Source organism: Eschrichtius robustus, chromosome 9 (assembly GCF_028021215.1).
Source record: "Eschrichtius robustus isolate mEscRob2 chromosome 9, mEscRob2.pri, whole genome shotgun sequence".
NCBI classification, from domain to species: Eukaryota; Metazoa; Chordata; class Mammalia; order Artiodactyla; family Eschrichtiidae; genus Eschrichtius; species Eschrichtius robustus.
Window position 1 is genome coordinate 61,639,512 of NC_090832.1, and position 20,878 is coordinate 61,660,389.

Here is a 20,878-nt window from a genome sequence, read left to right on the forward strand (position 1 = left end):
TTACAAACGCGTCCAAGTTTAAGGGACTTAAACCTGTCCAGATATGTCATTTAAAAAAACTTTTTTTAATACGGAAAGCAAGTATCACGTGACCTACTCAGTGTTTCCACACACTGGATTAACCTCATTTTTGCACTTGCCTTGCCTTGCCCACAATCCATGAATAGGCATCCTCCACCTCAACAAAAGAGCTGCTGGGACTAGGGCAGAACAGGAGGTGACGGCGCGGCCCTCAAACACCCGCCTGCTACTCACTTCAGCAGAGCTCTTTTGCCAAGCTCGGCCAGACGACAACCCCGCGGTCCCTAAGCCTTGCTCACCTCAGCCTCAGTTTCCTTTCTCGGTGAGGCCCAGCCTTTCGGCCCAAAGTACCAATTAAAACTACTAAAGGAAAAAAAAAAAACCAGAAAGAAAAAAAAAAAGGCAAATCGCCGAACAGAGTCCTTGACTGGAAGACTCTCGCGAGAACTTACGGAGCTCTGGCTGTTCCCGCGGAGACCTCGCGAGCGGACCTCCGGGGGCGGGCTGCTCCGTGGCCCCGCCTTTTCTGAGCGCGGGCGCGCCTTGGCGGGAATTTCAGCTGTTTGGGATTTATACCACACGGAGTAGCTGGCTCTGGTCGGGACCGCCAGGGTGGATCATTGGGACTGAAAGTGTGAGCAGGTACGACGTGCACCAAACCAGGGACGCCCGGGGGCGCAGGACACCGGCTCCCCTCGCCTTTTGGCCGGCCCGCGCGGATCGCTGCCTTGTGCGGACCTGGCGGGGCTTGCCCCCGGCCGGGAGAAGTAGGGGTTTGCGCCAGGCCCTACTGATCCTCGCCTGCAGTCTGCGAGGGAGCTTGCAGTTCCAGACACTGCGGGGAAACTGGCTCAGTGCGGTTTAGTAACGTAGCGGAGGACGCAGGTAAAGGCACTGGAAGGTGCAGCTAGATCTGTCCTGCCAACATTTTTTTCTTCTTCACCCTGCCCTGGGCTGCAGGGTCTGACGTAGAGGGGATTTTAAGTTACTGCCACAGCCGGTCGGGGGTGCATTCTAAGTTCTGACATCCTTGATCTGGTGGAGTGCGTGGGGGGGAGAGTTGTTGAGGATTTGGCCTTTCGTTTTTTTCCTTTGTGCGGGGGGGGTGGCGGCTTTTGGGGAACTTTCTGAGGTCACCCCCAATGTCTCGGCCCTTCCCACCTACAGGAATCTCATCACAACTTCTTTGGAGCCCTTAATGATAATTATAATGAACCCCAAACATTTCAGGACATGAAGTAAACAATGGATAACTGTCCCGCTGCGTCGACGTTCCTGACCGACAGCTTGGAGCTGGAGCTGGAGACAGAATGGTGCAAACCCCCTTGCTTTTCTTGTGATTTTGACAACAGAGGAGGAGGAAAACATTTTTCTGGCGAGTCCTACCTTTCCAGCGGAGCTCTTAAGCGGTAGGTAAAAAATCGGAAACTTTGTTTTTCCCTATTGAGATTTTTTTATGTCTGTTTAGGAATATTATATAATTATGACTTAAGTCCATTAAACTTTAATGTTCATCAGGCAATGTTCTTGTAAATCGGCTTAGTATATCACACAGATGCAAGCTATTAGCTCTGTTGGTTTCCTGGTTAGAGCACACCTGAAAGTTTTTTGCAAGGAGAACTTTCTTGTTACCTGATGTTCTCTGACCTCACTGCTGCCTCAGCTTTGGAGTAAGGAGCTGGGCACTCATTTACTTGAAGTGAATTCTGAACTACCAGGGCTTTTTGAAGTCGCATTTCCTTCTAAAACATGAGATAATATTCTGAAGCATCTCAGTGATTAAGACATACACATTTTTTGTTGCCCCAGTGTCTTCTCACTCTGTATATTTATACGTATAGAAATATTATAGACTTATTTTTTAAAACTTTCTAATGCTCCAGGTTGTGTAAGTTCACAGGAATGTTATCTTCAAAGCTTTTGTCTTGGACAGGTGTATACACATATTGCAGTAAAACCGCTGTTACTGAAATATTTTGGAAATACCTGCTGAGGCAATTTCAGTAGAAAGGAAACCATTTTTGTTGATTATTACAGTTGTACCTTCTTTGAGACCTTAAAGGATATTATTCAACTTGATTATGCCCTTCTTTAGACATGGCTCAGAATACCTTTTAACTGTTTTAAAAATTAAATGTCCCCTCAAAGGGTGAAATTCTACAACTGAAGACCACTGTTGAAGACAGATGAAAGTATGTTCCCTAGACCCCTTTCCACATTTTTCCCTCAAGTTATATTGCTCTTTAGTTAACCTTTTTTTTTTTTATCACAGTGTAGGGTTGAATTCTTAATACAGTCCAGTTGTACTATTGCTGAGATATAAGGTACCAAGGCATTTCCTTACTTTATAACATCATTGTTGACATGTCATGTGTAATATGGATTCATATAATGTAAAAAAAAGAAAACTCATGCTATAGTATGGGATATAGCATACTTTTTATGAGATTAAATCAGAGTTTCATTTCAGACTGATTTTGAATCTTGATCCTTTACCGACTAATTTTGAAGAGGATACAGTGGAAATATTTGGCATTCAATGGGTTACTGAAACAGCATTAGTGAATTCATCTAGAGTTCTCTTTCATCTCTTGAGGTATGTTTTGTCTTTTATTTTAAAACTGCCATTGAGTGTAGATGCTTTTCAGTTTTAAGTTACATTGCTGTGTGGTTTCTAATACTGATATTACAAAAGCACCTGTAGAATTGTGATTGCTGCTTACTTGATTATCTTATCAGTAACAACAATTAAGCAATAATGTTTGATGGAGTAATGGTTTCAGTGAGTTCTTTTTTAGTGATTTTCAGAAGTTTTATTCTTCTGTATTTGACATCATATATTGAAGACAAATATTTTAGGCTTTGAACTATACCATAATTTTGGAAGAAAAATAAAATAGTTTTGTTGCTTAATAGTCATAATTTTTCAGTAATCTTTAGAGAATGAACTCAGACTTCCAAATATATTTTTCAGACTATAATAGAATATGTAATAGAAATATGATTAACCTGGACAACATTAAAAAAATTTTTAATAAAAATTTTCAAACATACACAGATGTAGAGAGAATAATATAACGAACCTCCATATACCCTCCCTCAGTTATGATAAACATCAAGATTTTATCACATTTCCTTCATCTGTCCTTATCCCTCTACTTTTGGCTTAAGTATTTGTTAAGCAAATTCCGGGCATCATGTCATCTCACCCTTAATTACGTCAGTATGTATCTCTTAAAATTATGAACTTATTTTTTAAACATAAACATTACCTCATAAACACAATTAACGAAATTGAAATAATTCTTCATTATTATTTAAAACCCAGTCCATAAGTCAGATTTTAGATTTGGAGTCACTTATTAAAGGCAAATTATTAGCCCAAAATACATTAAGAATGTTTACATGGTAATTCTAAAATTTATATGGAACCACAAAATATCCCAAATAGCCAAAACAATCCTGAGAAAGAAGAGCAAAGCTGGAGACATCACACTTTCTGATTTCAAACTGTATTAGAAAGGTATAGTAAACAAACAGTATGTTATTGGCATAAAAACAGACACATAGATGAATGGAACAGAATTGAGGGCCCAGAAAAACCCACACGTATAGGGACGATTAATTTACGGAGAAGGAGCAAAGAACATACAATAAAGGGCAGTCTTCAATAAATGGTGTTGGAAAAATTGGACAGCCATAGGCAAAAGAATGAAACTAGACCACTGTCTTACATCACACACAAAAATTAACTCAAGATGGATTAAAAGCTTGAATATAAGACCTGAAACCATAAAATGTGTAGAAGAAAATATAGGCAGTAACCTCATTGACATCAGTCTTAGCAATATTTTTGTGGCTCTAACTCCAAAGGCAAGGGAAACAAGCAAAGATAAACAAATGTGACTACATCGAACTAAAAAGGTACTCACAGCAGAGGAAACCATCGTCAAAGTGAAAAGGCAACCTACTGAATGGGAGAAAATAATTTGCAAATCATATATTTGGTCAATATAAGGGGTTAATATCCAAAATATATAAAGAATTCATGCAGCTCAACAACAACAACAAAAAATCTGATTAAAAAATGGGCAGAGGATCTGAACAGATATTTTTCCAAAGAATACTTGAAGATGACCAACAGGCATATGAGAAGATGTTCAACATGACTATTAAGGGAATGCAAATCAAAACCACAGTGAGATGTCACCTCACATCTGTTAGAATGGCTGTTATCAAAAAGACGAGAAATAACAAACGAAGATGTGAGGAAAAGGGAATCCTTGTGCCCTTTTGGTGGGAGTGTAAATTGGTGCAGTCACTATGGAAAACAGTGTGGAGGTTCTTCAAAAAGTTAAGAATAGAGCTACCTATGACCCAGCTATTCCACTTCTGGGTACTTATCTGAAGGACATAGAAACACTAATATGAAAAGATATATTCACCCCCTGTGTTCATTGCAGCATTATTTTTAACAGTCAAGGTATGAAGGTACGGAAACAACCTAAGTGTCCTTCAATGGATGAATGGATGAAGGAATTTTACATATTTATATATACACACACATATATACACACACACACAATGGAATACTATTCAGACTTAAAAATGAGTGAAATCCTGCCATTTGCAGCAACGTGGATGGACCTTGAGGGTATTATACTTAGTGAAATAAGTCAGAGAAAGACAAATACTATATGATTTCACTCATACATGGAATCTAAATAAAGTAAATGAACAAACAAAACAAAAACGAACTCTTAGATACAGAGAACAGATCAGTAGTTACCAGAGGGGAAGGGGTTTAGGAGGTGGGTGAAAAAGGTGAAGGGAGTCAACTGTATGGTTATGGATAGTAATTAGACTTGTGGTGGTGATCATGTTGTAGTGTACACAGATGTGGAATTATAGTGCTGTATACTTGAAACTTACATAATTAAAAAAAGAATGTATACATGGTACATTTAAACGAAAATGGAAAGTTGGAGGGATTTCTCCTCTCACCCTCATCCCATGGAACCTGTGCCATATTATGTGTTTTATTGGGAAATTAGGCTGTGTGAGTGATTCTATATAATCCTAAACATTATAGAATGAGTTGAATCTTACTCAGGGCATAGGTTATGAATGTGGCTCAATCTTTAAGGAGCTGAAAGGCAACTAGGAAGAATGACAAGAGAAGATTATTCTCGGAAATTAAGGTGGAACATTGTAAGTTAAAACTTTCCCTGATTAGTCTACATTACATATTCTATTCCTCTTCAGAACTCCTATTGTGTAACTATATGATACAATTTAACATTTCATTATATAACTGTTAACCTAGAATGTTTTATATAACCATCTTAAACTTCTTAAAGATATAAACAGTATCTTCTTGATGGTGAAATCTATGATATTTTATATAATTTTTGAGATAAATGTAGCTGTTAGTAGATCTTTTTGGGAGGTCAAAGACATGTTTTATTTTCTCTCAAAGTCTTTACTACCTGAAGCTGACACAAATAAACATTCATGAAGTGTTAAACATTATTCATGAATGAGAGGCATTAAAGCTGTGTAAAAGATTTGGAAATACTGTGTAATTGTTACATCCTTTAAACTATTCTAAAACTAATTCTCACCTTACATTTTTTAAATTAGGCAACAGCTCTACAACTTGGAAACCTTATTACAGGCCAACTGTGATTTTGGTAAGTTTTAAGTGTGTTTAATTGCAAAAAGAAATGGTGCTCCCTTACAGTGAATTGTACATGGGTCTATGATGTGTCATTGGGCTATCATAATAACAGGAAGGAAGTGATAGTCCAGAAGTTCAGGATACAGTTATATTTAGTGTTCAGAAAAAGTATGACACTTAAATTTTGTTTGTAGATGAAATTTATAGTATTTTTCCAAATCTGCAAGTAAAATTAAGGCTAAACATCTTTGAAGTGAATTAGTAACTTGCTTTGGGGGTGGGGAGTGGGGTGGAGAACTTAGAGAAATAGAAAGTGCTGGACCTCATGCTGTCTTTCTTGTTTTTCTTTTCTGCTTTCTGTTTTTGTTTTTTTTTTGGGTTTTTTTAATTTTTAATTTTATTTATTTATTCTTATTTTTGGCTGCATTTGGTCTTCGTAACTGCGCGCAGGCTCTCTCTAGTTGCAGTGAGTGGGAGCTACTCTTTGTTGCGGTGTGTGGGCTTCTCATTGCAGAGGCTTCTCTTTGTTGTGGAGCATGGGCTCTAGGTGCACGGGCTTCCGTACTTGTGGCAGTTGGGCTCCGTAGTTGTGGCTTGCGGGCTCTAGAGCGCAGGCTCAGTAGTTGTGGCACACGGCCCTAGTTGCTCCACGGCATATGCGATCCTCCCGGACCAGGGCTCGAACCTGTGTCCCCTGCATTGGCAGGCGGATTCTTAACCACTGCGCCACCAGGGAAGTCCCTGTTTGTTTTTTGTTTGTTTGTTTGTTTGTTTTAAAGATTTATTTTATTGATTAATTGATTGATTGATTGATTGCTATGTTGGGTCTTCGTTTCTGTGCTAGGGCTTTCTCTAGTTGCGGCAAGTGGGGGCCACTCTTCATCACGGTGCGTGGGCCTCTCACTATCGTGGGCTCTCTTGTTGCAGAGCACAGGCTCCAGACGCGCAAGCTCAGTAGTTGTGGCTCACGGGCTCAGTCGCTCCGCGGCATGTGGGATCTTCCCAGACCAGGGCTCGAACCCGCGTCCCCTGCACTAGCAGGCAGACTCTCAACCACTGCGCCACCAGGGAAGCCCTCCCTGTTTGTTTTTAACATTTAATGGATTACTGATTTGTGAGGGAATTGTTATAGTTAAGGTAGTGAAGGGAATTGAAGGGCAGTGTGTTTTAGTTTAGGCTAGCTGCTTCTCCTTTCTAACAGTTCTGGTACAGTGTAGTATTTAGAATCATGACTCTGTGGTCAGCCTGGGTTCTAACCCTAGCTAATTGTGGGTCTCACACTAGGTAATAGTTCCCACCTCATTGAGTTCTTGTGAGGACTAAATGACATAATGTGTGTTAGGTGCTTAGCCTAGTGTCTGTTATTAGTGATGCCCAGCAACCAAAGATCACTTGGAACCCACCTTTGAAGGGTTTATTAGCTTAGGAAGCAAGGGGGAGATATACATCATGAGGAACAGTTGGGGCTTCTCAGTAAGAGGAAGTAGGGAGGGGCTTGTGACAGGGTATGCGCTTGTGCTGGCTGATTTGGGGTAGAGTTTAAGGGGGCTATGGCTTTATTCTGGATTTGATGCTGTTAAGAAGCAGAAGCAATTTGATGACTAAGTTAATTTTTAATTTTTCTCTAAAAGGTGGGACACACAGAAGGAGGCAAGGGAAGATTCTAATTTGTAATGAAGCAATAGTCATTTTAGCTGGAAGAGGAGAGTAGTCTGTTTCTGTATTTTGTTTGTTTTTGTGTGGTTGTGTAGTGCCTTGTTTCCGTGTCAGACATGATTACAGAGAGGTTTTGTGTTTTTCTTGTTTCACCATAATCATGGAGTGATCTTGTGATTATTTTTGATATTGTATGACAACTGTTTAATTTCAGTAGGGAACATCATGGCCTAATTGTTATCAGCTGTCAGGGCTGTTTTATCTGTTTTGTTTTCTTAGTTTGTCCTCAGTAAATGTTGGATATTACTGTTTCATTATCACCTGAGTCCCTGCTTCATGCCAGGTACTGTGCAAGGTGCTGATGAATCAAAGAGGAAAATTATGCTGCTGAAGAGTTTGCAGTTGAGTAAGACAGATAAACAAGCATAGTCAGCATGGTAAATGGAAGAGTGTAGTAACAGAGGCATGCAAAAGCTGCTACAGGAGCCAAGGGCTTTATCCGTTTATGTGCCCATCACTGAGTGATGGCAGATCTTGGTCTTCAAGGATGAGGAGGAATTAGCCAGGCAAAAGATTTTGGAGAAGTTTTGGGGATAGGATGAGTTCCAGGTAGAAACAACTGTATAGACAAAGACATTGAAGTATATAAAAACATAAAAGTTCAGGGAGCAGGGAGTAAGTAATAATTACGTATGGTTGGACCCGAGTGTGTGTGAGTGGTTAATTTTTGGAAGGGATGCAATCATAGGTGTCTTTGTAAGCAGTGCCAAAGACCCAGAATTTTATTTTGAAACTCCTGGGGAGCGTCTATAAGATTGTAGTGGAAACAGCAAAAATACCTTTACTATATAGAGTGACTTAATTAAATTGGGTTTGTGGAAGGCATTTATTGAGCAAGATTATTCCTTGAAAAACACTTACTGACCTAAAATTACTACAGTGGACTATTTGTTGAAATGGTTACTTGTTACACTGACATTTTGGCTGGTGTTATTACTTAAAAAACTTAATGACAGATTTGTTGGGCAGGTTAGCAGTATTAAAGACTATCCCTACATAAGCTTACTCCTGCCATGCAGCTGTGTCAGGGCTTTGTTAATAAACTCATGTAAACCCTTGGCCCTCAACCCTCCCCAGAAAGCCCTTATGTAGGGTCACTTACTGAAGTGCATATGGTTCTTGTACTCCTGTTGATTTTACTCCCTGGATTGCTTTCCTGTTGAGGCAGAATAGCATACATGTTATTTTTTACTAATACCTGTTATTAAATATAGCTGTTGATGTTACCCCTTTTTCAGATATTGTATTTTTTTGTCTCTAGGCATTTCATTTGGATTTTTTTTTATGCCTTCCACTGTTTTTAGCTTCGTTGACTGAAGATTCTTTCATCATTGTCATTTCTGGGTCTGTTTGTGTTGATTGATTTTTCTTCTAGTTTTATGATACATTTTTCTGCTCTTTTGAACATCTAGTAATTTTTTATTGTGTGATGGACATTGTAGATTTTACATTGCTGCTTTCTGAATTTTCTTGTATTCCTAAAACTAGTGTTGAATTTTGTTCTGGCTTACTGTTGAGTACTTGTAATCCATGGGATCTTTTTGAGGCTTGTTGTATATTTTGTTAGGACTTCTAAAAAGTAGCCTTTAGTCTAATGTTAATTTAGCTCTAGTAAGGCTTCTGAGGATTCTTTGTGGTGTATTTTTTTTTTCATTCTTGCTGGTGGGATCTTGAACTGTTCCCTGGTTTGAGTAAGCTTTGGGAATTGTTTTCTGATATTTTTCTCTGGCCTACAGATCAGTACTTAGTCAAAGACTCAAAGGGGACCCTCTGTACATTTCTAGGGCTCTTTTTTTTTGTGTAGCTTTCTTTCTTCTTTGGTACTTTTACCCTGCAAATTTAGACTACCCTAAACTCAGATCTCATGTCTCTTTGACTCAGATTTGGGCTCTGAATTCTCTCTCCCTGTGCTGCAGCCTAGAAACTGTCTCTAGGTGGGAAGCTGGTGCAATCTTAGGACTTATCTTCTCTCTGGGATAGCAGTCTTGTGTTGCCTTTGTCCAATGTCTGAAAATTATTGTTTTACTTTTTTTGGCTTTCTAGTTTAAGGTGGGAGATGGGTAATTCTGATTCCTTTTACTCCATCTTGGCTGGATGCAGCAGTTCACAGCAGTTTTCTTTTTTTAATTGATTAATTAATTTATTTTTGGCTGCATTGGGTCTTTGTTGCTGCACGTGGGCTTTCTTTAGTTGTAGTTGTGGTGAGCTGGGGCTACTCTTCATTGTGGTGCACGGGCTTCTCATTGCGGTGGCTTCTCTTGTTGCGGAGCATGGGCTCTAGGTGCTCGGGCTTCAGTAGTTGTGGCCTGCGGGCGTAGGCTCAGTAGTTGTGGTGCATGGGCTTAGTTACTCCGCGGCATGTGGGATCTTCCCAGACCAGGGCTCAAATCCGTGTCCCCTGCATTGGCAGGCGGATTCTTAAGCACTGTGCCAAACCACTGCACCACCAGGGAAGCCCACAGCAGTTGTTTTTAAGAGAGAAATTCCTTTACGGGCTGAGAATTGTGACACTGGGGGATCATGACTTTTGTAAGCGAAGTATAATTAAGCTGTAAAAGTGCACTGCACTGTTTGGTATGTAGATATATGGACGGTACCTTTACACTTATGCTCCTGTTTTGCCAAAATAGTGTCCACGCTTGCTCATTTGAATACAAATTTTAAAATAAATTTTGCTTTATGTTTAATATGGGTGATAATTTGTTGCCTATAGTAAGTTTTTTTCCCCCCCTTCTCCTGCCTCTCCTTTACCAGCTCCTCCTCCCTCAGGTCTACTACTAATAATCAGTCTCCTCAGGTCTCAGTTTGAGTCTCCTCTCTGTACATCTTCTCCTACATGTATGATCTCATCAGTTCCTTTATTTCTAAATGATAACAACTCCAAAGGTTTACCTACATTCCAGACCTCTCCTTTGCACTCCAGGCCTTGCATGTCAAGCTGCCTGACATCTGTCCTTGGATTGCTTAGATAGTGCAAAGAGTACATCTGTGATGTCTTCTAAAACCAGTTCACGCTGCCCATGTTTTCTCCACTCATTACATGGTGCTAACAGTTGCCTATATGTCATTCTTGATTCTTTCATTTCCTTTAAACTCATATTATCCATCGGCTTCCCAGTAGGTTTATGACCAAAATATACCTTCAGCCTATCCATTTTCCTATGATCTCTTGAATTACTGCTATAGGGCTCTTAACACATCCTCCTTTGCCCCTCTATAATCTGTGTACAAAATCTGCTTTAAATGTATACCAATTCCTGTTCCTCCTAGATCAAAACCCAATGAAAGGCCATCTACTGTATTTCAATGAAATCAGAACTCCTTATAATGACTTGTAAGGCCCCAAATGACTTATCCCTATCTCTCTCAACCCATGCCGTCTTTCCCTCACTTCAACATTTACATCAGCAAAAATTAGCAAAAATTATCTGGGTAGTTACTATGTGCAAAACACTCATAACCACTCTAGGGCAAATGAGTAAACCAGAAAACAAAAGCAGAGAAAACATGATGAGAATTATAGGTAAGTGAGGAAGAAAGAAGACTGACAGCATGGGACATCAGTGAAGCCAGGTGTAGTGAATGCTCCTATAAGGGCAAGTTAATTGAGCACAAGTGGTGCCCATTAGATTGGACAACATGATTTCACTGGTGACCTTACTAAGAGCAGTATGGGGGGGTGGGGGATGGTAAGAACCATATAGGAGTAATTTGAAAAAGTGAAAAGCTAGAGAATTGCTACTTATATGGCTCACACAATTTTTTTGTCACTGCCCACTGATTATTTAAACAATGATTAACATTATCTATTTTGGTTTTAGGGAAGATATCAACCCTACATTGCAAAGCAGCCAATATTAGGCAGCAGTGCATAACATTTCTTCATTATGTTAAAGTCTTCATTTTCAGGTAGGCTGTCAGATGAGTAATATGAATAATGCATGAATTTCTGAGTGCAAATTTATCCAGAATCTAATTGCTTATTGTATCTCATCGTGTTTTAGGTCCCTGCAAGTACAAAATGCCAAAAGTCATGTTCCTGTCCATCCCTACCAGACTTTGGAGGCACAACTTCCCTCAGTGTTGATTGATGAGCTTCATGGATTACTCTTGTATATAGGACACCTATCAGAACTTCCCATTATTAATACAGGAGCATTTGTAAATCAAAACCAGACTAAGGTTTGCTTTGTTTCATTTAATTTTTAAAGTATCAGGTATTTTTTCCTCCCCACATGGACTGTTCATTCAAGAATAAGGGAAATTAGTCAAGAGTGTAGTTCTTGGACCAGACTGCCTGAGTTGAAATACTGGCTCCTCCTTTTATTAATTATGTGCCATCAGGCAAATAACACCTCTTGCTTCAGTCTTTCCATCTGTGTAATTGGTTTAGCTTCCTAGAGTTATTGGGAGAATTGAATAATTAAAATACATAAAGTGCTTAGATGTAGTTTACGTTGAATCATTGATAGCTATTCTTCTTCCAATTGTAACAATGCAAATGTTTAAAAGTTTCAAAGTAAATAAAATAACCTTTGTTCTCTAAAATTTGTATCCTCTTTCCCACTGATAAAAGTTTGGGCAAACACTATCTTATATTTTAGTAAGATTCAAGAAGATCATCTTTAAAAAGTTATGCTTTCAAAACCACATCATTATGTCTGTTCTGGCTTTTGAGATATTTTCAGAATATGATTAAGATTGTTTTAACTGTGCCCCCCTTTTTTTCCCTACCTGTGATGATCAGTCTGTCTGGTTTGGTTTTTAAAAATGTGTTAGCATGACCCAACCTGTGGATGTAATTAACAAATTCTTCATAGGAAAAAGTGAGCTTCTGTGAGTGACAAATTATAATTCCCTGTGGCATTCCCTGAATTCTCAATCTCTTCTATTTGACTTCACCAATTTTAATAACATTCAGTTTTTAGGAACAAGTCTTTGCCAAAATATAAGGTACAATTAAATGTTTATATATTTCTGTGAAATTTAACAACAATAAAAAATTGACTCTTCTTATCAGGGATCAATATATGTAATAATAAATGTAAATAGAGTTCCAACTGAATTCACAGGTGAATATATCTAATCCATAGAAACCAAATAGGTAATTGTTTTTAATTGTGTCCATTAATAAAGATTCGTGGGTGGATTGTGCTGGGAGGGATATTTTTCTTTCTTTTTAGTCTCTGTAAATTGGACTGATTTTTATTTTCTGAATATCCATCAAATGCTTAAGAAAATTAAAATTAATAATTTATCTAGCAGCAGAAATAAAAAAATGTGTGCAAGGGTCCTCAAACTAGGTTTTGCCTTTCATAGGCTTTTAATTAGACAGACTTGAAAATATAGGTTATTTGAAGATCAGAAGACTGAATTTTTAAAGCAGGGGAATGGAGTCTTCAACACATAAACAAAAAAATCATATTCTGAAATACTGTTCTCTTCTGAAATATCAGCAAAACGAAAAAATCATAAAATAAAAAGCATCTTTCAGACTATATATTTCTTATATTTTACCATTCTCATATATGAAAGCTAATGCTTTAATTGGTATTTACAGTTGAGCATGTGTCTTTTATTCTTTTTTAGGAACTTTTTTAAATTAGAGATACTATTTGTTGGTATGATGTATTACGAATATTTTCATTTATCTTTTTTTTCAGCAATTAAGCTGACTTGCTAGGTAGATGATTTAAGTTTTTTTATATAGTTATATTTATCAGTTTTTTTCTTTGGTATCATTCCTATGCTATTGTAAAAACATCCTTTTTTTTTTTTACATTTATCTCTTATTTATCTCTTTTTAAAAAATGTACTGTGAGGTAGGAAATCTAGTTTCTTACAAATGAATAAGTTAATAATCCTGTCTCTTATTGAATGACCCATGCTTTCCCCACTGATTTGACATATCATGTGTATCCATTTCTCTCTTCCCTATTTTTGCTATTTATTATCTATTCCTGAGCCAGCACTGTTTTATTAGTGTTGTGTTTTATTTTGTTTGCATGTTTGATAAGGCAAGACCCCTCTCCATCATTCATCATAGTTGTTTTAATAAAAAGTATGTATCGTATTTTAGTGATGCGAAATGTTGACTGGAGAAAGGTTATTGATAATCTGCTAGCACAGTAAAGAGCACTGGCTTTTGAATCAGATAGAATTAGGTTTGAATCCTAAAGCATTAATTAAGGGGTAAATTTCTTCACCACTTTTAACTTTAGTTTCTTTATGGGCATGACAGTAGTGTCTAAATGATGATCCAGAAGTTCTTGTTAAAATATCTTATGGAAGTTCCTGGGTATTCATTACATTTAAAAACATATTTCCTAGCTAAAGTCTAAAATAAAATCATGAAAATAAGTGTTTAAAAAAATTGATTTACTGCCTTGCAGCTGTAGTAGAATCTCGGTTGGTTAGTAGGGGCCTTTACTATACAAGTCTATTCAGCGGCCCCGAGGTGGGTCTGTCTTAAACAATATCAGTTAAGAGTATATCCTGCTTTTAAAGATCTCCAGTGAAAAAATCCTCTAATGAACAAGAGAGAGGTTTTCCTTGAGCTTTTGAATAGTGTTAGGTTAACTTGTGCGTTATGGAGGAGTGTTGTGACATGTTATAAAATACCTAATAAAGTGTTATGAATTTTCAGTCACAGTTTTTAATGTCATTCACAGCTTTTCCCACCATCATGGCATTTGTTACATCTCCACTTAGATATCCATTGGCTAGTGCTGGAAATTCTTCACATGCTTGGTGAAAAATTGAGTAAGTTTATGTATTTCTGATTTATGTCCTTTTTTTAATGTAAACATTTTTTAATCTAAATTTTTTTTTAAATTATACAATAAGTGCTTTCTGATTATTATTTTTTTTTAATCAAACAGTAACCAAACTAAAAAGTGAAGGTCTTACTTCTTTTTTCTAGAGATAACTGCTGGGAACAGCTTGGTCCATTTATCCATCCATCCATACTTACTATCTATTAGTATACATATATAGAAACTCATAGGTAGGATTTTTGTTTTTCTTTCTTTTTTTTTTTTTTTTTATAAATTTATTTATTTTTATTTTTTTTATTTTTTTTTAGCTGCGTTGGGTCTTCGTTGCTGCGTGCGGGCTTTCTCTAGTTGCGGCGAGCGGGGGCTACTCTTCGTTGCGGTGCGCGGGCTTCTCATTGCGGTGGCCTCTCTGTTGCGGAGCACGGGCTCTAGGCACACGGGCTTCAGTAGTTGCAGCACGTGGGCTTCAGTAGTTGTGGCTCGCAGGCTCTAGAGCGTAGGCTCAGTAGTTGTGGCACACAGGCTTAGTTTCTCCATGGCATGTGGGATCTTCCCGGATCAGGGCTCGAACCCGTGTTCCCTGCATTGGCAGGCAGATTCTTAACCACTGCGCCACCAGGGAAGTCCCTGTTTTTCTTTCTAACCACAAATGGTATCATCATATTGTTCTATGTAGGGTTTCATTTAACAGTTTTTTAGAGATCTGTTCATGTTAGTACATACAGTTTTATGGACCTATCATAATTTATTTAGCCAAGTCTATTTTTTGATATTTCTGTTAATTCTGTTTATTTCGGTATTACAAATAATATTTCATTGAACATCCTTATGTAGATATAAGATATACATCTTTGAATACTTGTACAAGTTATTTAGTAGAATAGGTTTTTGGAATTGATGTGGCACATTGCACTTTTAGTATTGTATGTGCTGCTCTGGTGTTGTATATTAAGTTTCCACAATTTAAGTACACTAACTGAACGTGCCTTTGCCTCATACTCTTGCCAGTAGAATTGTTTTTATTTTTTGCCAACTAATGCGTGAAAAATGATACTGAATCTCTGTTTTTGCAATTTCCCGATTACCAGTGAAGTGGAGCATCTTTCATTTCATTGTCTTTTTATACTTGGTTTATTAATTGTTCATTATATTTTGCAAACTACTTGTTGTTTTATCTCTTGTTTCATTCTTTCCCATCTTTCTTTAATTAATTAGTAGAGATTTGTATATATTATGGATAGTAATCTTTTATTTCACATGTTGCCTATTTATTTCTTGGTCTTGCTCTTTGACATCTTTAGTTTCCGTTATCAAATTGGCAATTTTCTGTAAATATTATATAGTTGTAAATTATTATTTTTTTTTTTTAAGCACTTGAGCATTTTTAATGTTCAGAACGGTCTTTGTGATTAACACAATGATGTGTACATTATAACCTAGCACTTATTCTCTTAAAGTGTCAGGACTAACTACAGAGAGGCTTACTACTTGACTTCGTTACAAATTGAAAGGATTTCTTTTTTTTTTTTAACATCTTTATTGGAGTATAATTGCTTTATGGTGGTGTGTTAGTTTCTGCTTTATAACAAACTGAATCAGCTATACACATACATATATCCCCATATCTCCTCCCTCTTGCGTCTCCCTCCCACCCTCCCTATCCCACCCCTCTAGATGGTCACAAAGCACAGAGCTGATCTCCCTTTGCTATGTGGCTGCTTCCCACTAGCTATCTGTTTTACATATGGTAGTGTATATATGTCCATGCCACTCTCTCAGTTCGTCCCAGCTTACCCTTCCCCCTCCCCATGTCCTCAAGTCCATTCTCTACGTCTGCATCTTTTTTCCTGTCCTGCCCCTAGGTTCTTCAGAACCTTTTTTTTTCCTTTTTAGATTACATATATAAGTGTTAACATACGGTATTTGTTTTTCTCTTTCTGACTTACTTCACTCTGTATCCATCCACCTTTCTACAAATAACTCAGTTTCCTTTCTTTTTATGGCTGAGTAATACTCCATTGTATATATGTGCCACATCTTCTTTATCCATTCATCTGTCGATGGACACTTAGGTGGCTTCCATGTCCTGGCTATTGTAAATAGTCCTGCAGTGAACATTGTAGTACATGAATCTTTTTGAATTATGGCTTTCTCGGGGTATATGCCCAGTAGTGGGATTGCTGGGTCATACGATAGTTCTATTTTTAGTTTTTTAAGGAACCTCCATACTGTTCTTCGTAGTGGCTGTACCAATATACATTCCCACCAACAGTGCAAGAGGGTTCCCTTTTCTCCACACCCTCTCCAGCATTTATTGTTTGTAGATTTTTTTGATGATGGCCATTCTGACTGGTGTGAGGTGATACCTCATTGTAGTTTTAATTTGCATCTCTTTAATGATTAGTGATGTTGAGCATCCTTTCATGTGTTTGTTGGCAATCTGTATATCTTCTTTGGAGAAGTGTCTATTTAAGTCTTCTGCCCATTTTTTGATTGGGTTGTTTGTTTTTTTGATATTGAGCTGCATGAGCTGTTGTATGTTTTGGAGATTAATCCTTCGTCAGTTGCTTCGTTTGCAAATATTTTCTCCCATTCTAAGGGTTGTCCTTTTGTCTTGTTTATGTTTTCCTTTGCTGTGCAAAAGCTTTTAAGTTTCATTAGGTCCCATTTGTTTTTATATCCATTTCTCTAGGAGGTGAGTCAAAAAGGATCTTGCTGTGATGTATGTCATAGAGTGTTCTGCCTATGTTTTCCTCTAAGAGTGTTATGGTGTCTGGCCTTACATTTAGGTCTTTAATCCATTTTGAGTTTATTTTTGTGTATGGTGTTAGGGAGTGTTGTAATTTCATTCTTTTACATGTAGCTGTCCATTTTTCCCAGCACCACTTATTGAAGAGGCTGTCTTTTCTCCATTGTATATTCTTGCCTCCTTTATCAAAAATAAGGTGAACATACGTGCATGGGTTTATCTCTGGGGTTTGTATCCTGTTCCATTGATCTATATTTCTGTTTTTGTGCCAGTACCACACTGTCTTGATTACTGTAGCTTTCTAGTATAGTCTGCAGTCCAGGAGCCTGATTCCTCCAGCTCTGTTTTTCTTTCTCAAGATTGCTTTGGCTATTCGGGGTCTTTTGTGTTTCCATACAAACTGTGAAATTTATTGTTCTAGTTCTGTGAAAAATGCCATTGGTAGTTTGATAGGGATTGCATTGAATCTTTAGATTGCTTTGGGTACTATAGTCATTTTCACAATGTTGATTCTTTCAATCCAAGAACATGGTATATCTCTCCATCTGTTTGCATCATCTTTAACTTCTCTCATCATAGTTTTCTGCATACAGGTCTTTTGTCTCCTTAGGTAGGTTTATTCCTAGCTATTTGATTCTTTTTTTGCAATGGTAAATGGGAGTGTTTCCTTAATTTCTCTTTCAGATTTTTCATCATTAGTGTATAGGAATGCAAGAGATTGCTGTGCATTAATTTTGTATACTGCTACTTTACCAAATTCATTGATTAGCTCTAGTAGTTTTCTGGTAGCATCTTTAGGATTCTCTATGTACAGTATCATGTCATCTGCAAACAGTGACAGCTTTACTTCTTCTTTTCTGATTTCGATTCCTTTTATTTCTTTCCTTTTCTTCTCTGATTGCTGTGGCTAACACTTCCAAAACTATGTTGAATAATAGTGGTGAGAGTGGACAACCTTGTCTTGTTCCTGATCTTAGAGGAAATGATTTCAGTTTTTCACCATTGAGAATGATTTTGGCTGTGGGTTTGTCATATAAGGCCTTTATTATATTGAGATAAGTTCCCTCTTTGCCTGCTTTCTGGAGGGTTTTTATCATAAATTGATGTTGAATTTTGTTGAAAGCCCTTTCTACATCTATTGAGATGATCATATGGTTTTTATCCTTCAATTTTTTAATATGGTGTATGACATTGATTTTGTGTATATTGAAGAATCCTTGCATTCCTGGGATAAACCCCAGTTGATCATGGTGTATGATCCTTTTAATGTGCTGTTGGATTCTGTTTGCTAGTATTTTGTTGAGGATTTTTGCATCTGTGTTCATCAGTGATATTGGTCTGTAGTATTCTTTTTTTGTGACATCTTTGTCTGGTTTTGGTATCAGGGTGATGGTGGCCTTGTAGAATGAGTTTGGGAGTGTTCCTCCCTCTGCTATATTTTGGAAGAGTTTGAGAAGGACAGCTGTTAGCTCTTCTCTAAATGTTTGATAGAATTTGCCTGTGAAGCCATCTGGTCCTCGGCTTTTGTTTGTTGGAAGATTTTTAATCACAGTTTCAATTTCAGTGCTTGTGATTGGTCTGTTCATATTTTCTATTTCTTCCTGGTTCAGTCTCAGAAGGTTGTGCACTTCTAAGAATCTGTCCATTTCTTCCAGGTTGTCTATTTTATTGGCATAGAGTTGCTTGTAGTAATCTCCCATGGTCCTTTGTATTTCAGCAGTGTCAGTTGTTACTTCTTCTTATTCATTTCTAATTCTGTTGATTTGAGTCTTCTCCCTTTTTTTCTTGATGAGTCTGGCTAATGGTTTATCAATTTTGTTTATCTTCTCAAAGAACCAGCTTTTAGTTTTATTGATCTTTGCTATTGTTTCCTTCATTTATTTTTCATTTATTTCTATTCTGATCTTTATGATTTCTTTCCTCCTGCTAACTTGGGGGTTTTCTGTTCTTCTCTCTCTAATTGCTTTAGGTGTAAGGTTAGATTGTTTACTTTAGATGTTTCTTTTTTCTTGAAGTAGGATTTTATTGCTATAAACTTCCCTCTTAGAACTGCTTTTGCTGTATCCCATAGGTTTCGGGTCATCGTGTTTTCATTGTCATTTGTTTCTAGGTATTTTTTGATTTCCTCTTTGATTTCTTCAGTGATCACTTGGTCATTTAGTAGTGTATTGTTAGCCTCCATGTGTTTTTATTTTTTACAGATTTTTTCCTGTAATTGATATCTAGTCTCATAGTGTTGTTGATGGAAAAGATACTTGGTACGATTTCAGTTTTCTTAAATTTACCAAGACTTGGTTTGTGACCCAAGATATGATCTATCCTGGAGAATGTTCCTTGAGCGCTTGAGAAGAAAGTATATTCTGTTGTTTTTGGATGGAATGTCCTATAAATATCAGTTATGTCCATCTTGTTTAATGCATCATTTAAAGCTTGTGTTTCCTTATTTATTTTCATTTTGGATGATCTGTCCATTGGTGAAAGTGGGGTGTTAAAGTCCTCTACTATGATTGTATTACTGTTGATTTCCCCTTGTATGGCTGTTAGCATTTGCATTATATATTGAGGTGCTCTTATGTTGGGTGCATAAATATTTACAGTTGTTATATCTTCTTCTTGGATTGATCCCTTCATCATTGTATAGTGTCCTTCTTTGTCTCTTGTAATAGTCTCTATTTTAAAGTCTATTTTGTCTGATATGAGAATTGCTGCTCCAGCTCTCTTGATTTCCATTTGCATGGAATATCTTTTTCCATCCCTTCACTTTCACTCTCTATGTGTCCCTAGGTCTGAAGTGGGTCTCTTGTAGACAGCACATATACAGGTCTTGTTTTTGTATCCATTCAGCCAGTCTGTGTCTTTTGGTTGGAGCATTCAGTCCATTTACATTTAAGGTAGTTATTGATATGTATGTTCCTATTACCATTTTCTTAATTGTTTTGGGTTTGTTGTTGTAGGTCTTTTCCTTCTCTTGTGTTTCCTGCCTAGAGAAGTTCCTTTAGCATTTGTTGTAAAGCTGGTTTGGTGGTGCTGAATTCTCTTAGCTTTTACCTGTCTGTAAAGGTTTTAATTTCTCTGTCTAATCTGAATGAGATCCTTGCTGGGTAGACTAATCTTGGTTGTAGGTTTTTCCCTTTCGTCACTGTAAATATGCCCTGCCACTCCCTCTGGCTTGCAGAGTTTCTGCTGAAAGATCAGCTGTTAACCTTATGGGGATTCTCTTGTATGTTAATGGTTGCTTTTCCCTTGTGCTTTTTTTTTCTTTGTATTTAATTTTTGATAGTTTGATTAATATGTATCTTGGCATGTTTTTCCTTGGATTTATCCTGTATGGGACTCTGTGCTTCCTGGACTTGCTTGACTATTTCTTTTCCCATATTAGACAGGTTTTCAACTATGATCTCTTCAAATATTTTCTCAGTCCCTTTCTTTTTCTCTTCTTCTGAGACCCCTATAATTCGAATGTTGCTGTGTTTAATGTTGTCCCAGAGGTCTCTGAGACTGTCCTCAATTCTTTTCATTCTTTTTTCTTTATTCTTCTCTACAGTAGTTATTTCCACAATTTTATCTTCCAGGTCACTTATCCATTCTTCTGCCTCAGTTATTCTGCTATTGATTCCTTCTAGAGAATTTTTAATTTCATTTATTGTGTTGTTCATCATTGTTTGTTTGCTCTTTAGTTCTTCTAGGTCCTTGTTAAACGTTTCTTGTATTTTCTCCATTCTATTTCCAAGATTTTGGAACATCTTTACTATCATTACTCAGAATTCTTTTTCAGGTAGACTGCCTATTTCCTCTTCATCTGTTTGATGTGGTGGGTTTTTACCTTGCTCCTTCATCTACTGTGTGTTTCTCTGTCTTCTCATTTTGCTTAACTTACTGTGTTTGGGGTCTCCTTTTCGCAGTCTGCAGGTTCATAGTTCCTGTTGTTTTTGGTGT

The 20,878-nt window shown here is 37.3% G+C and overlaps 1 protein-coding gene across 4 annotated transcripts in view; it reads left to right on the plus strand.

The window, feature by feature from the left end:
* The first annotated feature begins 574 nt into the window (after positions 1–574).
* Positions 575–20,878, plus strand: part of MMS22L (MMS22 like, DNA repair protein) — a 134,260-nt gene continuing 113,956 nt past the window's right edge. For 2 of the 4 annotated variants that reach the window (XM_068550971.1, XM_068550974.1), the window contains exons 1-7: positions 575–906; positions 1,252–1,430; positions 2,492–2,617; positions 5,665–5,714; positions 11,239–11,326; positions 11,422–11,599; positions 14,089–14,179. In XM_068550971.1, coding sequence (XP_068407072.1) covers positions 1,267–1,430; positions 2,492–2,617; positions 5,665–5,714; positions 11,239–11,326; positions 11,422–11,599; positions 14,089–14,179 — 697 coding nt within the window. In that variant the 5' untranslated portion in view covers positions 575–906; positions 1,252–1,266. Of the gene's footprint in view, positions 907–1,188; positions 1,431–2,491; positions 2,618–5,664; positions 5,715–11,238; positions 11,327–11,421; positions 11,600–14,088; positions 14,180–20,878 lie in introns of all 4 variants that reach the window. The other 2 variants (XM_068550973.1, XM_068550972.1) reach the window with 2 other exon arrangements.